At 58.9% G+C, this 19,459-nt stretch overlaps 1 protein-coding gene and 1 pseudogene across 1 annotated transcript; one reads left to right on the top strand and one right to left on the bottom strand.

The window, feature by feature from the left end:
* Positions 1-1,521: 1,521 nt before the first annotated feature.
* LOC124227217 (P2X purinoceptor 6-like) lies at positions 1,522-9,750 on the bottom strand (annotated as a pseudogene).
* Positions 9,749-16,297, top strand: LOC124227218 (leucine-rich repeat-containing protein 74B-like). The gene is made up of 6 exons (XM_046641065.1): positions 9,749-9,807; positions 10,525-10,664; positions 11,077-11,208; positions 12,092-12,298; positions 15,081-15,190; positions 16,178-16,297. The coding sequence occupies exons 1-6, from the start codon at positions 9,749-9,751 to the stop codon at positions 16,295-16,297; spliced, it is 768 nt and encodes a 255-aa protein (XP_046497021.1).
* Positions 16,298-19,459: the final 3,162 nt, after the last annotated feature.

Raw genomic sequence — 19,459 nt, forward strand, 5'->3', positions numbered from 1 at the left:
AGGCAGCAGGGACCCCAAGGCTTTGCTGAGGCTCCAGGTGCCAGATGATTCCAGATGCTGCCCAGCATGAGCCCCAGGCCTCCCCCACCCAGCCTGGCCCAAGTCACTCCAACAGCAAGCTGCCAGCATGGCCAAGCTCACCAGGGACCCATGAGGAGGCAGCCCCTTGTCTCCCTGGGGTAGGTACACCAAACCCTGCCCCTCCCTGGGACCCAGAGAGGGCTTGGCTCCTGCAGCCCCATCCCTCCCCTCCTGACCGTGGGACCGGGACACGGGGAAATTCTCCAGCAGGAAGGCCTCAGGCTCCCAGGAGGATTCCAGAGCCTGAACCAGGCCAGCCTGCTGGGGGCTCCATGTCCTCTGTTAGGGACATTCTCTCCAGCCCCTGAACTCCACCTGGGGTCTAGGTCAGAGCATGGTCCTCATACAGTTGCCTCAGGCTGAGTGGGCAGCTGCCCAGACATGTTCTTAGCTGTGACTTTGGGCAGCCGTGACATGTGTCCAAATATACAGACCCAACCCCATGGCTCCCAGGAAGCCTGGTAGGCATATTCCAGGGCATTGGGCTGGTGTCACCAAGGAGACAGATGGAAGGTCCCAAAGGACCCCATACCCACCTGCTCAGCCTCTCCCCTTCCCCATCCCACCCCTCCACAGCCCCAGGGCTGCAACCAGGAAGGGGCTGATGCTCATCAGCTGAGCAGGTAGGGGCCCAAGACATGCCCATGCCCTTGCCTGGGTTCCTAGGGGGTCAGATCATCTTCCCCCCACACTCCTCACTCCATGGATGAGGCTTAGAGCTGGGAAGGGCCCTGCCCTGGGAACCCAGCACAGAGCAGCTGCCACAGCTCCTCCTGCCAGGCTGCCTTCTCTCTGGCCTTGGAATCTGGCTGCACAGACCCCAGTGCAGGGCAGCTGAGAGGGCAGGGGCTCTCCCTGTGAGGGGGGTGCCGGCAGGGGGAGGAGGGCTGGTAGCCAGGCAGGGCCGGAGGTGACCACAGCCAGTGTGGTGGACAACTGGAGAGCAGGGAGCTGCTGGGAATGCTGGAGATGGAGTCTGGGAGAGCGTCTCCAGCTCCAACCCCAGCCGGAGCCCCACTGGACCAGGGCCCTGCATCTGTTCCTTTCAGTCTGTACACGAAACTGGCTTCTGTGGTCCCCAGGTAGCACCTGCCGAGGCTGGAGCTGGGGGAAGGACAGTCTGCCTGGGAACTGAAGGGTGGAATTCTGCCCCCACCCCTGCCCTGGTCCTACCATGGCTTCATCCATGAAGCCCCAAGTTTGGGTCCCCACTCTTGCTAGCCCCCAATCCCCATCCCTCAACCACCAACCAGCAGAGAAAGGCTACAGGTCTCAGGAATGGGCCAGCGAGTGGTGCCAGGCCCGTCTGGTGATGGTGTCCATCTCCCAGCAGCAGCAGTGGGGACAGGTGCTGGGCCCCCTCTAAGGCCCTTGGGCAGCTGCACGTGGGGGTGGGGAAGCCACCTGTCTGCTCAGGGCTGGCAGTCCCCTTTCAGGATTTTACCTGCAGATGAGGACAGCAGGATGGGGCTCCAGCCACCATTCTCCAAAGTGTAGCCCAGGGTCAGGCAGGCCCGCAGCCCCCTCCTCATGCTTGGTCCTCCAGTAGAAATGGGCTTCTCCATCCACGTACAACAGCAGCAGGTCACAGAAGGGGGTGATCTGGGAGAGGCAGGGCAGACCCATGGCCTGGTCCCAACCTGCCATCCCACTGCCTCCCCAACCCTCACCCAGAGACTCACTGTCAGCACAAAGGGCTCTGGTGGTCACCCGAGGGGCACGTGCTTGCCTGCAGCCAGAGGGAGCCATGTTGGCCAGACTCACCACACCCAACCCAGCCTCTCCAGACCCCAGAGTGAGGGTTGTGGGGATGAGCCCGAACTTCCCTGCCTGAGAGAGACCTAGGCTGAGCCTGTCTGCCTGTGGCTGTCCCCCTCTCCTGCCCCTCACCACTGCCTGCCCCCACCTACCCCAGCCTGACCCCTACCTGCCCAGTGATGAGGATGTTGAAGCGGATCCCGTAGAGCTGAGCAGGCTCTGGGCCTCCATCCCTGAAATCTCCCACCAGTGACCGGCTGTCCTGGGGCAGGAGAGAGTCCAGTGGCTGCTCTGCCCACACCTGGGTGGCCTGGCCCTCACAGGCCTCATCTTACTCATCCACTGACTCCATCCACCCCAGCCTGAGTCCTGGGTCTCAGCCCTTTATCAGTGCTGAGGACACAGGGGACAAGCAAGCTGGGACTTGCCTCTCACAAGCTCCCTGCCTGCTGGGGATGGGGACAGAAGGGTCCCTAAACAGACACTGGCAGTGTGGGGGGGAGGTGGGGCAGGCCCAGGCCTGTGGTGTCCAGAGAGGGGCACTCACTCTCCCCCAGGAACCAGGGAAGACTTCTTGCTGGGAGCCCCTCAGGCTGGATTCCCAGGGCTCAGGAAGGAGCTCTAGGCAGAGACAGAGGGCGGGGAGAGCGCAGAGGTGAGGGGAGTAGGGCGTGGGCGGGTCCAGCCCCAGATGGTTGCAAAGGACTGGGGAGGCCAGTGAAGCAAGGCCAGGAGGGTCCAGCGGCCAGTGTCACAGGACATCACCTCCATGCCTGGTGGCTGTGTGCATGTATGCATGAGGGTGACAAGGTGACACAAAGTGGCAGAAGGATGAGACAGGTCTGCTTAGGAGACAAAGACATGACAGTACTTACAATGTAAGTGCCTTGAGTGAATCCTGGATTGGAAAATAAAAAGACTGAGAACTATTATTGGCACAGCTGGGGAAATCTAAACATTCAATTTATCTGCCAATGTTACATTCCCTGAGTGTAACAAGAGGACAGCGATCACCCAGGGAAGGTCCTCATTCTCAAGACAGCGTTGAGAGGGGTGAGTGTCCAGATATCTGCCACTTACTTTCCAACAGTTTGCTGTGAAATCCATCTAAACATACCCGGTTCTTTACAGAGGGAGAGAGAAAGGAAACAGGGCAGAATGTTAAAAAACAAAAAAACAAAACAAAAAACCTGGAGAACCCAGATGAAGGCTATAATGGGTTTTCACGGTACTGATCCTTGAAGTTTTCTGGAGATTCTTGTGATTTTTGGATAAAACCTTAAGGGAAAAGTAAAAAGAAAGCCCTGGTGCCGTGGAGGGAGGTGCTGGAGGCAGGGCGGAGTGGAGGAGGGGCTGGGGTGAGGGGTCCCAGCTGCAGCAGGGTGTGGGGACAGATGGGGTGGAGGCCAAAGGGCTCAGGAGGGAGGCTGGATGGAGCCTGTGATGGGGGACCTGGAGCTGAGACCCCTCCTGCCCTGGGACCCCCTCACACACACAGCAGAGTGTCCAGAGGGATGGGTCAGGCTGTGGTCTGTCCCGGCTGCCACAGGAGGACAGGTTGGGGAGGACCTGGCTGAGGAGCAGCGGGTGGGCAGTGGGGCCACACCTGAAGTTGGAGCTCCTCTCCTGCAGCTGGAAGGAGTCATGGGGCTGGGAGTCTGAGCCCCCGACATCCAGGTCACAATCCCAGCGGACGTGGATGCCACAGCACCGCCCTGCACACAGCGCATCACTGCTCTGCCAGCACGCGAGCCCTTGAGCCCTCTGAGAACCCTGACCCCCATGAGCCCACCAGCAATGCCAGGTCCTCAAAGACCCCTCCACCTGTGGCCACGAGGTCCCTGATGCAGAATACAGGACAGCAGAGGCTGAAGCGTGGGTTGTAGTGGTAGCAGTTGAAATAGGTGGTGTCCCAGGTCTCCAAGGCAGTGGACCTGAGAGGGGGTGGGGCTGAGGAGTCAGGCCAGGAGGGGACAAGGAGGATCTGGGGCCAGCCAGGACCCACCATGCTCACTTGGAGAAGTTGAACTTGCTGAAGGTGACAGTGTTTTTGATGAACAGCGTGAAGGACTCAGCCTGGACCAGCAGGGGCTTCCTGCAGGTGGGGGAGGTAAGGGCAGGCTCTGCTGGTCCTGCGACCCTGTCCTGGGTGTCCGACACTTACACAGACTCAGTTTCACTCTCCATGGGGCACCAGCTCCAGATTTCACGTCCTGTGGGTCCCATTGAAGATCACACACTGGCACATTTTTGTGCCTTGAAAATGCAAGACAAAGTCCAGGCCTGCAATCCCCACAGGGCCTGGGACGGGAGTGGACAGGGGGCTGCTGGCAGAAAGAAGAGATGCAGAGGCACCGCCAGGCCTGGATGAGGGAGCCACCCAGGGTCCCAGCCCAGCCCCCTGAACCCCCATCCCAGTGGAGGCGCTGGAAGACAGGCCCACAGTGACCATGGCTGTGCATCCCCGTCTCCCCTTCAGGACAGTCCTTGTCACCCAGCAGGTCCCCAGTGAGATGGAGGGGCTGAGGTGGTGAGAGAGCAGAGCTGTCCATGCCCAGGAGGTGTCTCCCCTGAGTGACCCAGCCCTGCAGTCCACGGGGACACGACCCTCCCCTGCTTAGCCCCCAAGATCCCTGAGTTTGGGGCACATGGGAAACCTGGAGGGTGCAGATAAAAGGAGGTGGTCAGAGGGGGAGGGCGAACAGCCCCCCAGCCAGATAGGGATGCAGCGCTGTCTCCCAAGGCAGAGCGAGACTCTTTCCCTCCTGACAGCTCTGTCCCTGGGGGAGCAGAAGTGACTCCTCCAGGCCCAGCTCCTCTGGTCCAATTCAGACGACAGAATAGGGAAGGTGGTGGGACTCTGGGAGGGTGAGCCAGGCCAGGGTGGATGTGCTGGGTGTGGCACACAAAGGGCGGGACCCTCCTCAGAGCCTCTAGGGAAGTGGGACCCCACACACTGGCCAAAGGACCACAGGCCAGTCACTTCCTGGCTTGTTCCACTGTAAATAGGGACGTCAGTGCCTGCACAGGGTCACAGAGTTCTGGGCATCAGCCAGAAGGGGGCGGGGCTGAGTTCTCTGGGAGTCCCAGACCCCGGAGAGGAAGTGCCCTCAAGCATTGGGCACTGGCACAGATATGGCTCTGCCAGGCGGTGGGTGGATGCCGCTGTCCAGGGCCCCTGGCTCAGGGGCAGCAGGAGGAACACAGCACCAGGGTGGCAGGAAGGGCTGGGGAGAAGCCAAAGGAGATGCTGGGACTTTGTGGGGGTGGGACTGTGAGAAGTGGGCAGGGACAGCATGGGGCCACCTTCTCTGCCTTGCTGTCCCTACCTATGTCCTGAGTCTGCTCCTCCTCTCCACCCGGGCTGGGCCACCATCTCCTCCAATCAGACCCCATGGTGACCAGCACGGGCCCCACCTCTGCCCCCATCCACCTCCCTCCAGCAGCCCACGTGGTCCATCCCAATGCACAGATGGTCGCCCGCCCCTCCCCTGGGCCCGTCTGTGGCTCCGCTGCTGCTGGATCCACTTCAGCTCCTGAGATGAGTTCACAGGCCCTGTGATCCAGGAGGACACCCTTCCTGGTCCAGTCCAAACCTAGGGACAACCCCACTCAGTGCAGGGAGCCTCCAAGGGGCCTCATCTCACACAGCTCAGGGCCTTTGTCCACGTAGCCCCCTCTGCCTGGACATCCTCAAGATCCCCCTCCAGCCTCACACCCTGCAGGAAACCCTTCCCAATGCCCCGGGTCACCTGACGTGCCTCCCTGGGTCTCCCAGCTGTAGCTTCTGTCCCCATCGTAGGACCGGCCGCCTTAGCTGCGCTGTCAATGCAGGAGCTCTGTGAGGTGGGGACAGTGGAGTTTTGCAAGCCTGGTCTGGGAAAGGTTTGACAGGTGTTCGCTGGAGGCTGTGACACTACAAGGACACAGTGCATGTGCTGGGAGGGACCAGACGACCAGGCCCCTGAGAGGAGCTGGCAGGAACTCTGCTATTCTCAGGAAGCCGGCTTGTCAGATCTGGTGGATTACCCAGCCCCAGCAGTTTTGAGGGAAGGGCCAGAAGCCCGGAGAGGAGCAAAGAGGATCACACGGATTCCAGAAAACACACAGCCATGGCCCCAGCACAATTTCAGGACAGTCTACAAACCGAACATTAACCAGACGTCTCTGAACATTTAGAAAGGGAAGGACATCGTGTGTGTTTCTGAACGTCAGCACATGCTCTGTGCACGTGCCTCACCTCATTGTGGACGGGGCCAACCAGTCACATGTGGCACCCCAGCCACTGTGGTGGGACCAATGACCAGGCCTCAGGGGACAGGGGCCACACAGTTACCCTCCAGCCCAGCAAGTGATTCAGTGTTGGTCAGAAAGATATCGCTGTGGAAGTAGGCTTCCAGGGCTGGGTCTGGGTCCCAACTGTTCACACAAAATCCACAACTGGGCAACTGGGCATGTAAAAGTGGTTAAGATGGTAAATTTTACATTACACATATTTTATGGAAATAAAAATATTGGGAAAAATATCCACAGCTGGGGAGGACAGCGAGTGTGATCTGTGAGAGTCACTAGGCACCTGGGACGTCCCCAGGTGAGAGGAAAACGTGGGATTTGGAGGAAGAGTCTGCGTTTCCACATGAACAAGCAAGAAGAGGGTGGCCCACTCTAGCTTGACCACACTTGTCGAGAAAAATATCCAGAGATCATAAGTGACCCTGTGCTCCGCATAAGGAATGTGCTATGTTTGCCAAAAAAAAATGGAAGCTGCCCTGGGACACATTAACAGAGGCTAGGCATAGAGAAGGGGAGGTGATCTTCCAGCTTGGCTCTTGCTAACAGAGCCCACCTAAGCATTGTGCCCAGTTCTGGGGGTTACACTGACAACCTGGAGAGTGCCCAGAGGAGGGGCCAGGGTGGGAGGGGCCTGGAAACACACAGAGAATAGCAGTGGAAGGATCTGGAAGCAGACTGCTCTGAGGTGCAGACTCCCGACCCCCACACACTGGAGGCCTTGGGTCAGTGACTCAGCCTAGCTGAGCCTCAGTCTTCTCCTCTTAAATGGGGCCTGCAGTAATTCCTGCCAGGCAGGGAGCTTGTGAGATGAAATGAAATGACTCAGCAAAGGTCTCAGCTCAGAGCCTGGGCTACAGCAGCACATGCTGAGCCTCAAGCACCTGGGAAGGAGAAGGGGGGACACGGCTGTGACCCAGGGCTGGTGGAGGAAGCAGGGACCCACTGAGAGGCTCCCAGGCAGCCTGACCTCTGGGCATCTGCTCTGAGCTCGTTCTGGCGTCACAAGGAAATTGGTCACCAAGAAGAGCACATTCTCTCCCTGGAAGGCAGGGGTCAAGGTTGGCCCTGCTTGGTTCCTCGATGGGAGAGGCCAGAGGCTGGCATCTGGGTTTGGGAGGGAAGGGGTCCTGTCCCATCGAGTCATTGATCCTGTGCCCCAGGACAACCCTGTGCCTCCAGTGAGGCAAGTTGAGGCTGAGACAGGAGGCTGGCTGGGTTTCCAGCCATTTCTGAGCCCCTGTCTGCCTCTTTGGGGCAAGTATTTTTCTTTATTACTCTCATTTGCTCAACCAGAATTCTCCATGAACCTACTGCTCTAGGCACTGAGGATCCAGAGCTAAATGGGGCCGGGTGCCCACCCAGGCTAGTGGGGAGGTGGACCCCTCATTGCATGCATGACTGGGGGCCAGGGGAGCAGGTGGTGAGCTCTGCCTGGGAAAAGGCAGGGGCTGTGGGGAAGGGTGGTTGGCACCATGTGCTGCCCATGACAGCTCTGCACGTGTAGGGGGACGCACATGCAGGAAGGGAGGGGAGGGCTGGGCAGAGGGCAGCTGGGGGCAACGGTCAGGATCTGCAGGGACTAGGTGGCCACCATCACGGAAGGGAGCCTCCAAGGGTGGCAAGCAATGGCTGGCAGGTCTGATGGTGTCACCTGTGAAAGTTCAGCCTGGCTGCTGCATGAGCTCACCTGGGACCCACAGGAAGACCACGGGGACAACGGAGGCAGCAGGGAAACTGTCACAGATGGAATGGATGGGAGGGAGGGAGGGGGAGGTGTCAAGCCAGGTCCAGCGTTGGCCCTGGGGACATCATGGCCTCACTGGATGAAAAGAGGACCCCCTGGGGAGAGGGAGAGGGTTCCTTTGGACAAGGCGGGTGTGCACCAGGAGGTGGCTATGCTGGGGCAGGTGTCCCTGGGGTACAGTGTGGGCATCAGCAGAACAGAGGAAATGGGGGCTGTGGAAGATCTGCGTGGAGGGAGGAGGCCCGGAAGGCAGCGTGGGGTGAGCAGAGGGGAAGCCAGCCCACAGGACAAAGGGCAGGGAGGGAGCATTCAGGAGCTCCAGGCCCTGCCCCCTGCCCCCACCCCTCCCTCTAGCTCAAGGCTGGAGCCCTCAGACCCTCCATTCTTCCAGATTCCCCTTTGTAAATGCAGTCCCTCTGGCCCGGCTCCCTGACTCCTCCCCCTGTCCACCTGGAAACCTCTTACACATCCCTGAAAACCTGTCCAGGGCCACTCCTCGTTCAGGCCCTTCCTGAGCCTGGCCCTGTGACAGCGCCAGCACCCCCTCTGGCATCACATCCCCTCTTGCACACACTCGCTGCAGGGGTGGGGTCAGAGGTGTGAGCGCCTGGCAGCAGCACCCACACACCCACTTGTGGTGGCTTCACGAAGTCATCATGTCCCAGTTCCTTTTCTGGGTCACAGAAACCCCTTTGAGTTTCATGATGACAGAAACCTGAGGATCCAGGGAGTGCTTCTGGTAGCCTTTTTTGGCAAGGAGGGCCCACCTTGGGAGGAGGCGATGGGCAGTGTGGCACATCCACTGCACAGGGTGACCAGCAGTAGAGCTGGCCCCACCCACTCAGCCCCTACACATCCTATAGGCTCCCAGCACAGCCTTCAGGCCCTGCCTCTTCTCCAGCCTCATTTCCACCCAAACACCCTGCACAGACCAGACATTGCAGCCACACATCGGAGAGCCATGTGCTCAGACTGAGCTGCCCACCTCCTCCCTCACCAGCCGTCCCCCTCCCCTGCCCCAGCCACACCATCTCCTCCTCAAAGGCTCCCCTGACCTGGCACAGCTGGTGGCCTTTCTCAGGGACCTCAGGGCTGCAGCTCTCACAGGGGTCAGGGACTACCTCCTGCCCTTCCGGGGCCTCCTGGGCAGGGCAAGACCATCCTGCTCTGCACCCAGAGCCCAACACGTGGCTGGGGACAAGGCCCAGGAAAGGAGGTAAGTGGCCACACAGGGGGACACAAGCATATGGCTCGCTCTTGTCCCTGCTGGCCTCTAGAGAGACAGAGAGCCTTCCTTCTGCCCCTCCCCTGTTCCAACATGCCCCCTCCACCACCACCAGCCCGGCCCCTGAAGAGTCAGACCCCCAACCCTCAGCCCAGCAGGACCAGTCAGGGTCCCTCCAGCCAACCCACCTAGGAGCCATTCTCTCACCCACCATGCAGACCAGGACCCCGAGCTGCAGCAGCCTCTGCAGGGCATCCACCTGCCACTTCCTGGTCATTCCTTACTTCTCAATTTTGTAATCCAGAAGACCCCAGCCTGTCCTGGTCCGTGGGGAGCCCCTGCTCTCAGCTCCTGCTGGCTGCTGGGAGCAGGAGTCAGCACAGCAGCTGCAGCCTCAGCTGAATAGGAGGCAAAGCAGGGTCCCAGGCCAGGCCAGCAGCCATTAAAAGGACACTTCCACTGGGGGCAGGATCCAGCCCCACCCCAGCCCTGGGCTCAGCCTCAACCCCCAGTTGCCCTGGGCCTCCCTTCCTTCCCAACCTCCCTCTGCTCGGCCCTGGGGCACAGACAGGAGCAGCCCCTCTCCCCTGCCCTTTTGCCTCACTTCCTCAGGGGTGACAGGGTTATAGGTACTTTGAGAGGGTGCCATGGTGATGGCAGAGCCCAGAGGAGGGGCCAAGGAAAGCTTCAGGAAGAAGGGATCCTGGTGGCTGAGGAGACTTTGGACCCGGGTTTGGACTCCAACCTTCAGACAGCAGGTGCCCGGTCAAGGGGTTCAGGTCTGTCTCTCACCTTGGGGGCTTCTAGGCACTTGTGGAGGGGGCAGGGGATGCATGTCCAGCAGAGAGTACATCCCTCCGTGGGACACCTGCAGGGCAGCCGGCGGCCACTCCGGCCCCGTGCCCTCCCGGAAATGCTCTTGGCAGCATCAGTTGTTCCACCATCAGAACACACTTCCAGAATGAGGTTAAAATGCAAAAATCCAGCCAAACAGTCTAAGGAAGGGTGCACCACCCCTTCCTGAAATAGGATTGCGGCTGGGTTTTCAGAACGCATGGGAGAAAGTAAACTAATGATTGCATAGAACTTAGAATTATTTCAGTGTTGTGCCCTATAAAATGTTCATGAAACATACGTGGTCTGCAATGCAGTAGAAAAGACATAATGTGCACTTTGCTGTCAGACAGGCAGGTCCTAAGTCTGGCTCTGCTGGGATCAGCTACTTCTAGCTGTGTGACTTTGAGGAAAGGACTTGCTTTCTCTGAGCCTCGGTGTCCCCATCTGTATATGGGGCAGGAGTGGCTACTGGCACAGGAAGAAATGCCTCTAGAGGGGAAACAGGCTGGGGAGTGACAGATGCAGGGGAGGAGGCAGGCGGCGGTGCCTGGGGAGGCAGCCACACTTAGCCCCTGTCTCCTATCAGGCACCGCAGGCTTGGAGTGCTCCTCAAGGACACCCTCTCCCTGAGGTCTCCCCAGGCCCACAGCGTCATGCCTGCCTCCTGGTTTCTGTGCCAGGGAAGTGCCCCAGAGCTGAACCTGTGGCACCATGGCCTGGGGCCCCAGCTACCCCTGGAGGGACACTGGGCCAGGCTTGGAGCATAGGACCTGGGAGGCAGCAGCCATGGGAGTGGCCCTCCCTGAGCCCATCCCACACATTCCCCAGCCTTGCTCTGTGCCGGGTATGTCCCATCCCTCACATCTGGGTGGCAGATGGGATCCAGGCTGTGACGGAGATCACTCTAGGGGTTGGGGAGCCCCCCTAATGCACTGGGGTGTCAGGGAAGGCTCCAGGAGGTCTGGTGGAGCCTAGATGGAGAAGCAGGCATCCCCTGGGCCTGTAGGAAGGGGAGGGCCTTCCAGGTGGAGGGCATCAAGTGGGCGGAGCCCTGGGAACAGGAGCCAGGGTAGTCAGCAGCTATGTGCGGGACCCTCAGCCCTGGGGAGGATCAGGCCCTCAGGCCCCTCTCTGTCCAAGGGGGCCCGGGCTCTGGCTTCCATGCTGACCTCCAATCGCTGTGTCAAGTGGCTGGAGCTTTCGGACACTGGGCTGTGCGGGGCTGGTGCACAGGTCCTAGCATGTGTCCTGAGCAGAAGCAGCAGCATCTGTAGGAGGTGCCCAGCCTGGGACAGGTAGGCAGACTTGAGTCCTCCCTTTCCTGCGGGGTGTGGGACCCCCACAGCCAGGCCTTCTCCCCCTGGACCTGCTGGGGTTGCTGAGGGAGGGGCCTCAGCACAGGATGGGGGGGTGGAGTTAGACTCTCTGTGCTGCAACCAATGCTGGATGACACTCCCTCCTTCACCCACCCCACCCCTCCAGCCCCCTCCTCTGCTGGCCAGTGCCTCCTGCATGTGGTGGCCTCCCAGTGCCTGAATGCAGGGTGGGAGGGTCCTTCCACACAGAGAGATGGGGCTGGCAGTGTGAGAGGAGGGAGGGCTGGGTGGGAGTTGGTGGGACTGGATCCAAATGCCATCTCTGCCACAGAAGAGCAGTGTGACCCTGGGCAAGCAGCTCAACCTTGCCGAGCCTCAGTCTCCAATCTGTGAAACGGACCCAACAATGCCACTTAGCCCTTGGGGTTGTGATGAGCATTAAATGCTCAGCAGAGTGTCTGCCCGTGTACGTGCTCCATGCATGGCCCCTTGGGCTGTCACTGCCAGTCCCCAGAGATGTGGCAGTGGGGACTCCGGTGGGGGTTATATTGCTGCCAGGCACGAGCCATCAACAGGGTGGCTGCACCTCCATCCCAGCATCCTCCACGGCACCACAAAGGAGGTGGCCTTAACCCCTTGACAAAGAAGCTCGTGGACACACGGGGTGGGGTGAGGTATCCAGCCGATGGGTAGCAGAATGGCCATGCAACCCCAGGACAGTCCCCCTGCAAAGCCCCTCCCACTGCCTCAGGCCTACAGTTTGGGGGCTGGAGGAAGGTGGAGGAGGGCAGTGTCTGACTTGGGTCCCACTGACTGGGGAGTGGTGCCAGCCCCCAGATGTGGACCTGTCGGAGAACCAGCCGGGAGTGGTGGGTGCCCAGGCTGTGTGTGCTGCCCTCACAGTGACCCCGGCCATGCAGAGGGTACAGCTGGCAGGGAACGGCCTGGAGGAGCAGGCGGCCCAGTACCTTGCTGAACTCCTGCTGGCCCACATGGGCCTGAAACCCCTGGACCTGAGCTACAGCCAGCTGAGTGACCAATCAGGTTCCATCTGGCCTGGGCCACAGTGGGGCCCGTCTTCCTGGGGCAGGAGTGGGTGGAGGTTGGCAGGACCACTCTGAGCATCCGTGCTCTGGCCCCTCTCCCCACGTCCCACCTCAGCCTGCCCCTTGCCCACTCCTTCCACACAGAACTCTTACTCCTCCCTGGATGTGTCATTGCCCACCGCTGCCTGTGCTGGGGGCTGACTTAGCCACTAGGCACCCAGCATGAACAAAACAGAGGCCTGGCCTCAGGGAACACACACTAACAAGGTCATTCTCCATAATTATTGGTGCTACAAGGGACAAACAGGACATGATTCCAGAGAAGAATGGGGATCCCTGCTTAGAGGGGTGGCCAGGGTGGCCTCTGTGAGGAGGTGACATTGAAGCTGAAATGTGCAGGTTGGGGAGGAATCAGCCATAGGAGGGCCAGAGGGAGTGCATTTCAAGCAGAGGAACAGTGAACACACAGGCCTGTTTCTCAGACTGACGGACACCAGTGTGACTGGGCTATCGGGCCAGGGGAGAGTGGCCAGGCTGTGGGGTGGAGAGGCCACAGGGGGCTGCAGGGCCACAAATCATGGCAAAAGGCATGAAGATTTTATTCTGAGTCTGTGGAAGACATCAGTAGGATTCCTTGATTTCACCAGTTTCATGCCCCAGGGCCTTTGCATGGGCTGTCTGCTTTGCAAGGTACATACTGTCTACCTGCCTGTCCTCAACAACTCCAGTCAAATATAAAAATCACCTGGGACCATGGGTTAGGAGTATAGACTCGGGGGGATGCCCATGCACCCGCATTTTAGCAGGTATCCCAGGAGATTTGTCTGATTGAGAAAGTCTGGGAGTCTCTGCTCTGTCTCAAAATGCTTAGAGCATGTAGGGTGGCACCAGCTTTGGCCTGTGGGAATCAGCCCTAGGATCTGACTGCCAGAGAGCCAGTTTACCTTCTAAGAAAGTTGCCGTGGGAAGTCAGTGAAATTACGAGAGAAGCTCATTTCAGACTTTCCACAAACCAAGTCCAGGTGTCCCTGTGGGCTGCGTGGTCAGAGGGCAGGCACCAGAGAGGCGGCCAGGAGGGAGGGGCTGGAGGCTGAGGCCTGTGAAGCCTGCACAAATACGGGAGGGGCAGTCTTCAGGCTGGAGAAGGACAGACTCCGCAGGGCCATTTTGTTTCCCCAGGTGGGGCTCTGTGGGTGGGCCCGACTCCTGGAGGTGAAACAGCTTGGGTCCAGTCTCCCCACCTGACTCCATGGCGATTGTGGCACCTGCCACATAAGGTGGCTGCAGGGGTCACCAAGACCAAGCCTGGGAACCACAGAAGGCCGACTCCTGCCTGTAGAAGAACTTTCTCACCCTCCAGCTGCTCAGCAAGGAAGGGGCTTCCCTACACAGTGGGAGACCACTGTCCTCTCCTCCCAGCCTGGAAGGGTCTGAGGAAGGGGAAGTCCGCGCATCTGGGAGCCTGGGGCTCAGACCCGGCTCTGGGCCTGGAGTCTGCGCGCTGTTCTCAGGGAGGCCGCGCCTCCTGCAGGGAGCTCTCCGCGGTGCTGAAAGTGCCCGCCCAGGCGCGTCAGGCCCCGCGGGCTGGCTGAGCGCTCTGCCCAGTCAGCGCATCTCTTTTCCTCTGTGCGTTTCTTCAGACCAGCCTTCCCAGACCTGTGCTGGGTGCGGGAACCATGGAATGGAGGGGGTGAAATTCAGGTCCCTGAGGGCCCCTGGGCTGATGGGAGAGACTGGCCAGGCAGAGAGGTCTGATGGCCAGAGACTGGGAAGAGGGAAGCACAGTGGGCATGGGACCCGACGCTGCCCAGACCAGCCAGGCGGGCAAGGCTTCCTGACACTGTGACCCCAGGTGAGAAGCATGAGGAGCTGTTAGCCAGGTGAAGAAAGGGGTCAACAGTTCCACACACGGAAACAACCTGGGGGCATGTTGTTTCCGGCACTTTTGAGAACTGGATGCAGGGCAGACTGGTTGAGTGCTGACAGAGTGGGGAGCAGTGTGGGTGGGTGGGTGGGGCTTCTGCCCATTTTACATGCTGGATATCTCCCAGGGTTTCTTAACCTCACATGGCCCCCACTTTCCTTTCTCTACCACCCCTGCCTCCTCTCCACCACAGCTGCACTGGCCTTGTCACTTCTTGACTATAGGCTAGAGCAAAAGCCTCCCAACAGTCCCCTGGCCTCTTGTTTCTGTTCCTGCCCAACCTACTCCATCCTCTACTCCCACCGCTAAGGAGTCCAGTCTTGTCATTTCTTAAAGCCCTCTCTGTCTCCTCACCACTGATAGGGTGCTGCCCAAGGCCCTTATCCTAGCATTCAATGTTCTCAGCATCTTTCAAGTTCCCATCGCTCCTCCCTCATTTCACTGGCTTCCCCCCACCTGCCACCTGCATTTCCACAAGTGCCCTGTGCTCCCTCGGCCTCCACACACTTGCTCTTTCCTGTGCCTTCTCTCCACTCTACATGCACTCATGCATAAGGACTCTCTCAGTCTTCAAGGTTATCTCCTCTGTCCTCACTTTCCTGACCCCCCAGGCAGGGTTAGCCCCCACTCTGTTCCCATGCCTCCCTCTTTGAAGTCTAGAATAGCTCACATCCCACTACTTTGTATTTATATCTCCTCCATTAAATGTGAAATCCTTCAGGGCATGGCAGGCCCATGTTGGGTTCAACTCCATGACCCTCATTCCCAGCAGAGACCCTGGCACACAGCGGGCATCAGCATCATTTTCTGAAGGAGTAAACAGTGAATAAGAAGGTCTCTCTTGGTGTTTCTGAAGGGTGGGCACTTGGACCAGCCCTGGCAGAAAACACAGGACTCACTGAGCTAGAAATGAGCTGGAGTCATGTTCGAGGCCCAGGAGCCACGGCCTTTGCCAGGGGACTGGAGGTATGAGGCCCCACCCCTCAGCCCCTCTGGCCTGTCTTTTGGGAGCAGGTCTCCCAGGTGCCAGTCCCCATCTTTGCAGCACTTCAGAAGTGAACCTTGGATCTTTTAAGCAGAGCTTCAAGAATATTTCTTTAAGTGACTTATGTTCCACTTAATGACAGCTCCACTTGATGACAACAATGTCCTCTCCCCCTGTGCCCACTCTCTCATCACTTACTGAGGGGTGCAAAGCTGACTGTCACACACCTTCCCCAGACATCACAGACACTTGGCTGGTGGGGACATGGTGCAGTCTGGTGACACATGCTCACTGTTGGGCATACGCAGATGCTTCCCGAGATGATGCCCTGGCACCCTTGGGTCCCAGCACACTCTCAAACAGCCCACTTACTCCCTTGGATGTGGTGGCTTGTAGTCCTTGGGAACGGGTGGCTCCAGCCCCTGTCAGGGTGGCACGAGATGCCTGAAGTGCACCTGGTGCCAGCTCCCTGTGTGGTCCTCCTCAAGGAAGGGCAGCCGCTGCCTTGCCCTGTGACAGGGGCTGACCTGGGCTCCTGCCCACAAGGTGGCAGGTCAGGCTCTGTCTTCCCAGAACATCCCCTAGCTCCACCCTTCTCCCCATCATAGCTCCCACAGCCCATCACTGGAGCCGCCCTGGGCCCCTGGGCTGCTGCATGCCTCAGAGTCCCTGCCCTTGAGAGGCCCCAAAGTGGGTTTGGGGCTTGATCACTGTGTCTCTGGGGCCTGCTGCTGTGAGTCAGCCCCCAGGCCTAAGGGTCATTCACATCTATGCCTCTCTGTCTGCTGGGCTTCCAGGGGTGCAGCTCTATGGTCACCACCATCCAAGCCACAGACTAACCTGGACTCTGTCCTTCAACACATGGTACATAGTCTTTGGACCTCGGGTCTCCTGGGTTCTGAGACTGTGGCCCCTGACTTTCTCCACCATCACATGTGGTCCCATGGCTTCTTTCTTTTGCGTTCCAGGCAAACATCTTCCTGAGAGTCCTGGACAGCTCCTTCAATGGACTTGGACATTCTGGAGCCTCCGAGGTGAGTGAGGCACTTAAAATCAACAACGTGTTGGAGGAACTCAGCATGAGGTGAGGGGCATGGGGTGTCCTCCATGTCACAGTCTCTGGGACCATAGCCACCCCAGGACCAGGGGCTCTGTAATCTTGCTGCTGTTCACTACTTTAAGTCCCAAACTTACCTCGGTCTACCTATGATGGGGCCTGAGCCACAATCTGAGAGCGCCCAGCTCCGTCCTTCTCGCTCGAGTTCATCATTTGAACATTGGGGCTCGTGATTTCCACTGCACAGGTGGGGGCTGGGAATTGCACACGTGTGTGTGAAGCAGAGAACCTGGTGCAGGGCGGGTGCTCACATGCTCTGCTCAGCTCATGGCTGCTGGGGGCCTGCTGTGTGTGGGCTGCTCCTCCAGGCCAAAGCAGGGTCCTAGGTCTCAGCAGGGAACCAGGGCAGGGGCTGCAAGCTCTGCTTGATGGCCAGGGCACCCTCGCTTCCCCTTTACCTTCTCCCCTGCTCTTCCTCTGGCCCTGCTGGACCCAGGTTCAGACCTACCTGAGCCCTTGTGTGCAGAGCAGGGGTTCCTTCCTCCAGGGTCTCCACTGGGGGAGGAGGGGCTTAGCAGGGCTGAGCAGGAGACAGAGAAGGGAGGGTGCAATGGAGGGTGGAGCAGGTCCACAAGGACCACTGTGCCAACAGCATGTGCTCAGAGGACACTACAACCAGCTCCAGGGGATCCAGCCCTGTCTGGTTCTCAGGTCCCTCAACAGGCAGAGGCGCCCCCTGCAGCACCCCGTCCCCAGCCTGAGGCTCACCCCTCTGCTGCCGTTCGCTGGAACCCAGGCCTCTCTCTTAAGCTCTGGATCCCCATTTCTAGCAACCTGCTAGACGGCCCCCGACATGGCCCACAGGGACATGGGATTCTGAGAGTCTGACCTGGAGGCATCATCTCCCTCTAAGGGCTGCCTCATGGCAGGGGGGCCTCTTTCCCATCAGAAGCTGGGCCCAGCGCTTGTCCCCCTCTTTCCCACATCTCCCTCCTCCACCGCACCTCCTGCAGAGAGCTCAGGCTGCCTGCTCCTCCTTCTCACTCCCCTCCTCTAGGCCTGTGCTCCTGCTACCTCCTCCTCTCTGGCGCTTCCTGCCCACCTGCTCCCAGGTGATCTTTCTACCCCAGAAACGTGCCCATGTCCCTCCTGCTTTAAACCCGTCAGCAGCGCCCCTCTGGATGAATCCAGGCTTAGCAGTGTGTCATTCACAGCACGCCCTCAGGATCTGGGCTCTGCCAGCCTCCCTTTTCCCTCCCGCTCTGAAATCCATCCTCTCCCTCCAAGCTGCCTGGAAGTCTCCGTGCACACGGGGCAGTTTCTCCCTCTGCCTTGCTCCTGCTGCTCTTCTTGCTGAAATGCCCAGCTCTGCTCACCTCACCTGAGAGGCTCAGCTCAGGGGCTCTATCCCCATGTGACCTTTACCCCCAGGAGAGCTGGTGCACACTCTCTCCTTGCACGCATCACACTGCATTTTTGTGATGTTCCTTTTCCTCTCCTCCCCACAATGGGTGATCCCTTTATGGGCAGGAGTGTGTCTTGTGTGTCTCGGTCTCTGTTCCCTGTACAGAACCAGGCATTGGGTGGGCCTCAGCCAGCATCCACCCCCTTCCTCTCTCCTGGCCCTGCAGCCTCACCCAGGGCATTCTGTCCCATGGAGACACTTCTGAGTGGAGGCGGTGGGGCCGTCCTCGGCCATGTCAGCAGAGATGAGGAATCCCTGCTTCCCTCTCACGCTGCTCTCCCGGCCTCCCTAGGCTCAGCTGCTCTCAGCATCATGCATGTGTTTCTCAGGTGTCTGCTTTGGTGTCCTCCAGTCTGTGCAGGGGGACCCAGTGTCTGCCCAGGAACTGCTGTGAGAGCTTTTCCTAAACCCCACCTCGGTCCTCCCAGCAGCCCTGTGAGGCATCATTTAAGGGAGGGAGTGGGGATTGGACACCTAGAGTGTCCTGCCCAGATGTGTGGTGTGGCCGAGTCCGCGTTCCAGCCCAGGCCTGAATGTGGGTCCTGACGCCCCTCTGGCCCCACTCCTGCTCTGACTGGGGTGCCGCTCTGGCCTCTCCTCGGACCCCTGCCTGGGTTCTTCGCTGGCTGAGAGAGAATAGCTGGCTCAGGGGCACGATGCTCTCTGTTCACTGATGTTTGGATTTGCAGGTCCAGCACTCGCAAGACCGCCCCTCCTCTACCCGCACTGCCTGCAGGGGGATCCTGGTCCTGGAAGAGTCACTGTGTGGCTGTGAGGGAGATCAGGACCCCTGTCACTCAACTTTGCCTTTTTAATGTAGAAAAATGTCATTCTTTTCCAAGGCAGTTAAACACTGAGGAGAGAATCTCCAAATACGAATTATTAAAAGAAAGTCTAGTCCCAAATCACTGCTTATTCCAACCCTGATTCACTTCAATCCAGACCTGAGTCAAAGCCTCTCCAGAGACCTGTCTTCACAGCTCCAACCCTCAGGCTCGGGACACCTGGTATCGAACGTCCTCATTTCCTTCTCCCTTCTCCCTGCCTCATCTCTGCGGCTCCACAGCCAGAGATGAGCTTGCCTTGACCACGTCCCTCTGCTCTGAGAAGGCCGCTCAGCACTGGACTCCATCAGTCTAACACAAACGGAATACGTGAAATTGTCCTGCAACAGTACATGCTTGTTCAATACGATGTACGGTTCACGTAAAACCCTTCCCAGGACTCAGCCTTGTGTCTGTGTGAAATGGGGCTAGTACCTTCCAGCCAGGGTCACTGTGAGACAGGATGAGATGACAGACCCACAGAAAGGGCCTGTGCAGAGATAGACTCAGTGCTGGTTCTCTTTCCCCAACCTCTGTGGTTTTCATTTCCTGTTGAGGAACAACATTTATGCTGCAAAGTGCACATGGATTAAGGGCAGAGCCTGGTGAATTTTCACAAAGTGCACAGACCTATGTAACCAGTCTCCAGAAGCCCCCTGAGCCCCTGCCCTTCTCTCTTTTAATAGTTTGTGGAGTAATGACATTGTCATCCAGAGGAGAGAAGCTGTCCTAAGGAGCTTCTTCGACACCCTGTGTTAGTAAAAGAAGTCAAGTTCTCAGAAAGTGACAATGTGCCGCCTGGTCCTGGGTCTCTCCTGAGGATGTCCAGGTGAGCAGAGAGTTTGATGACCTCGCCAGCTCAGTGAAGGTCACTCTTCCAGGGCTTTGCATAAAGACTGCTGCC

Source organism: Equus quagga, chromosome 15 (assembly GCF_021613505.1).
Source record: "Equus quagga isolate Etosha38 chromosome 15, UCLA_HA_Equagga_1.0, whole genome shotgun sequence".
In the NCBI taxonomy this organism is placed as follows: domain Eukaryota; kingdom Metazoa; phylum Chordata; class Mammalia; order Perissodactyla; family Equidae; genus Equus; species Equus quagga.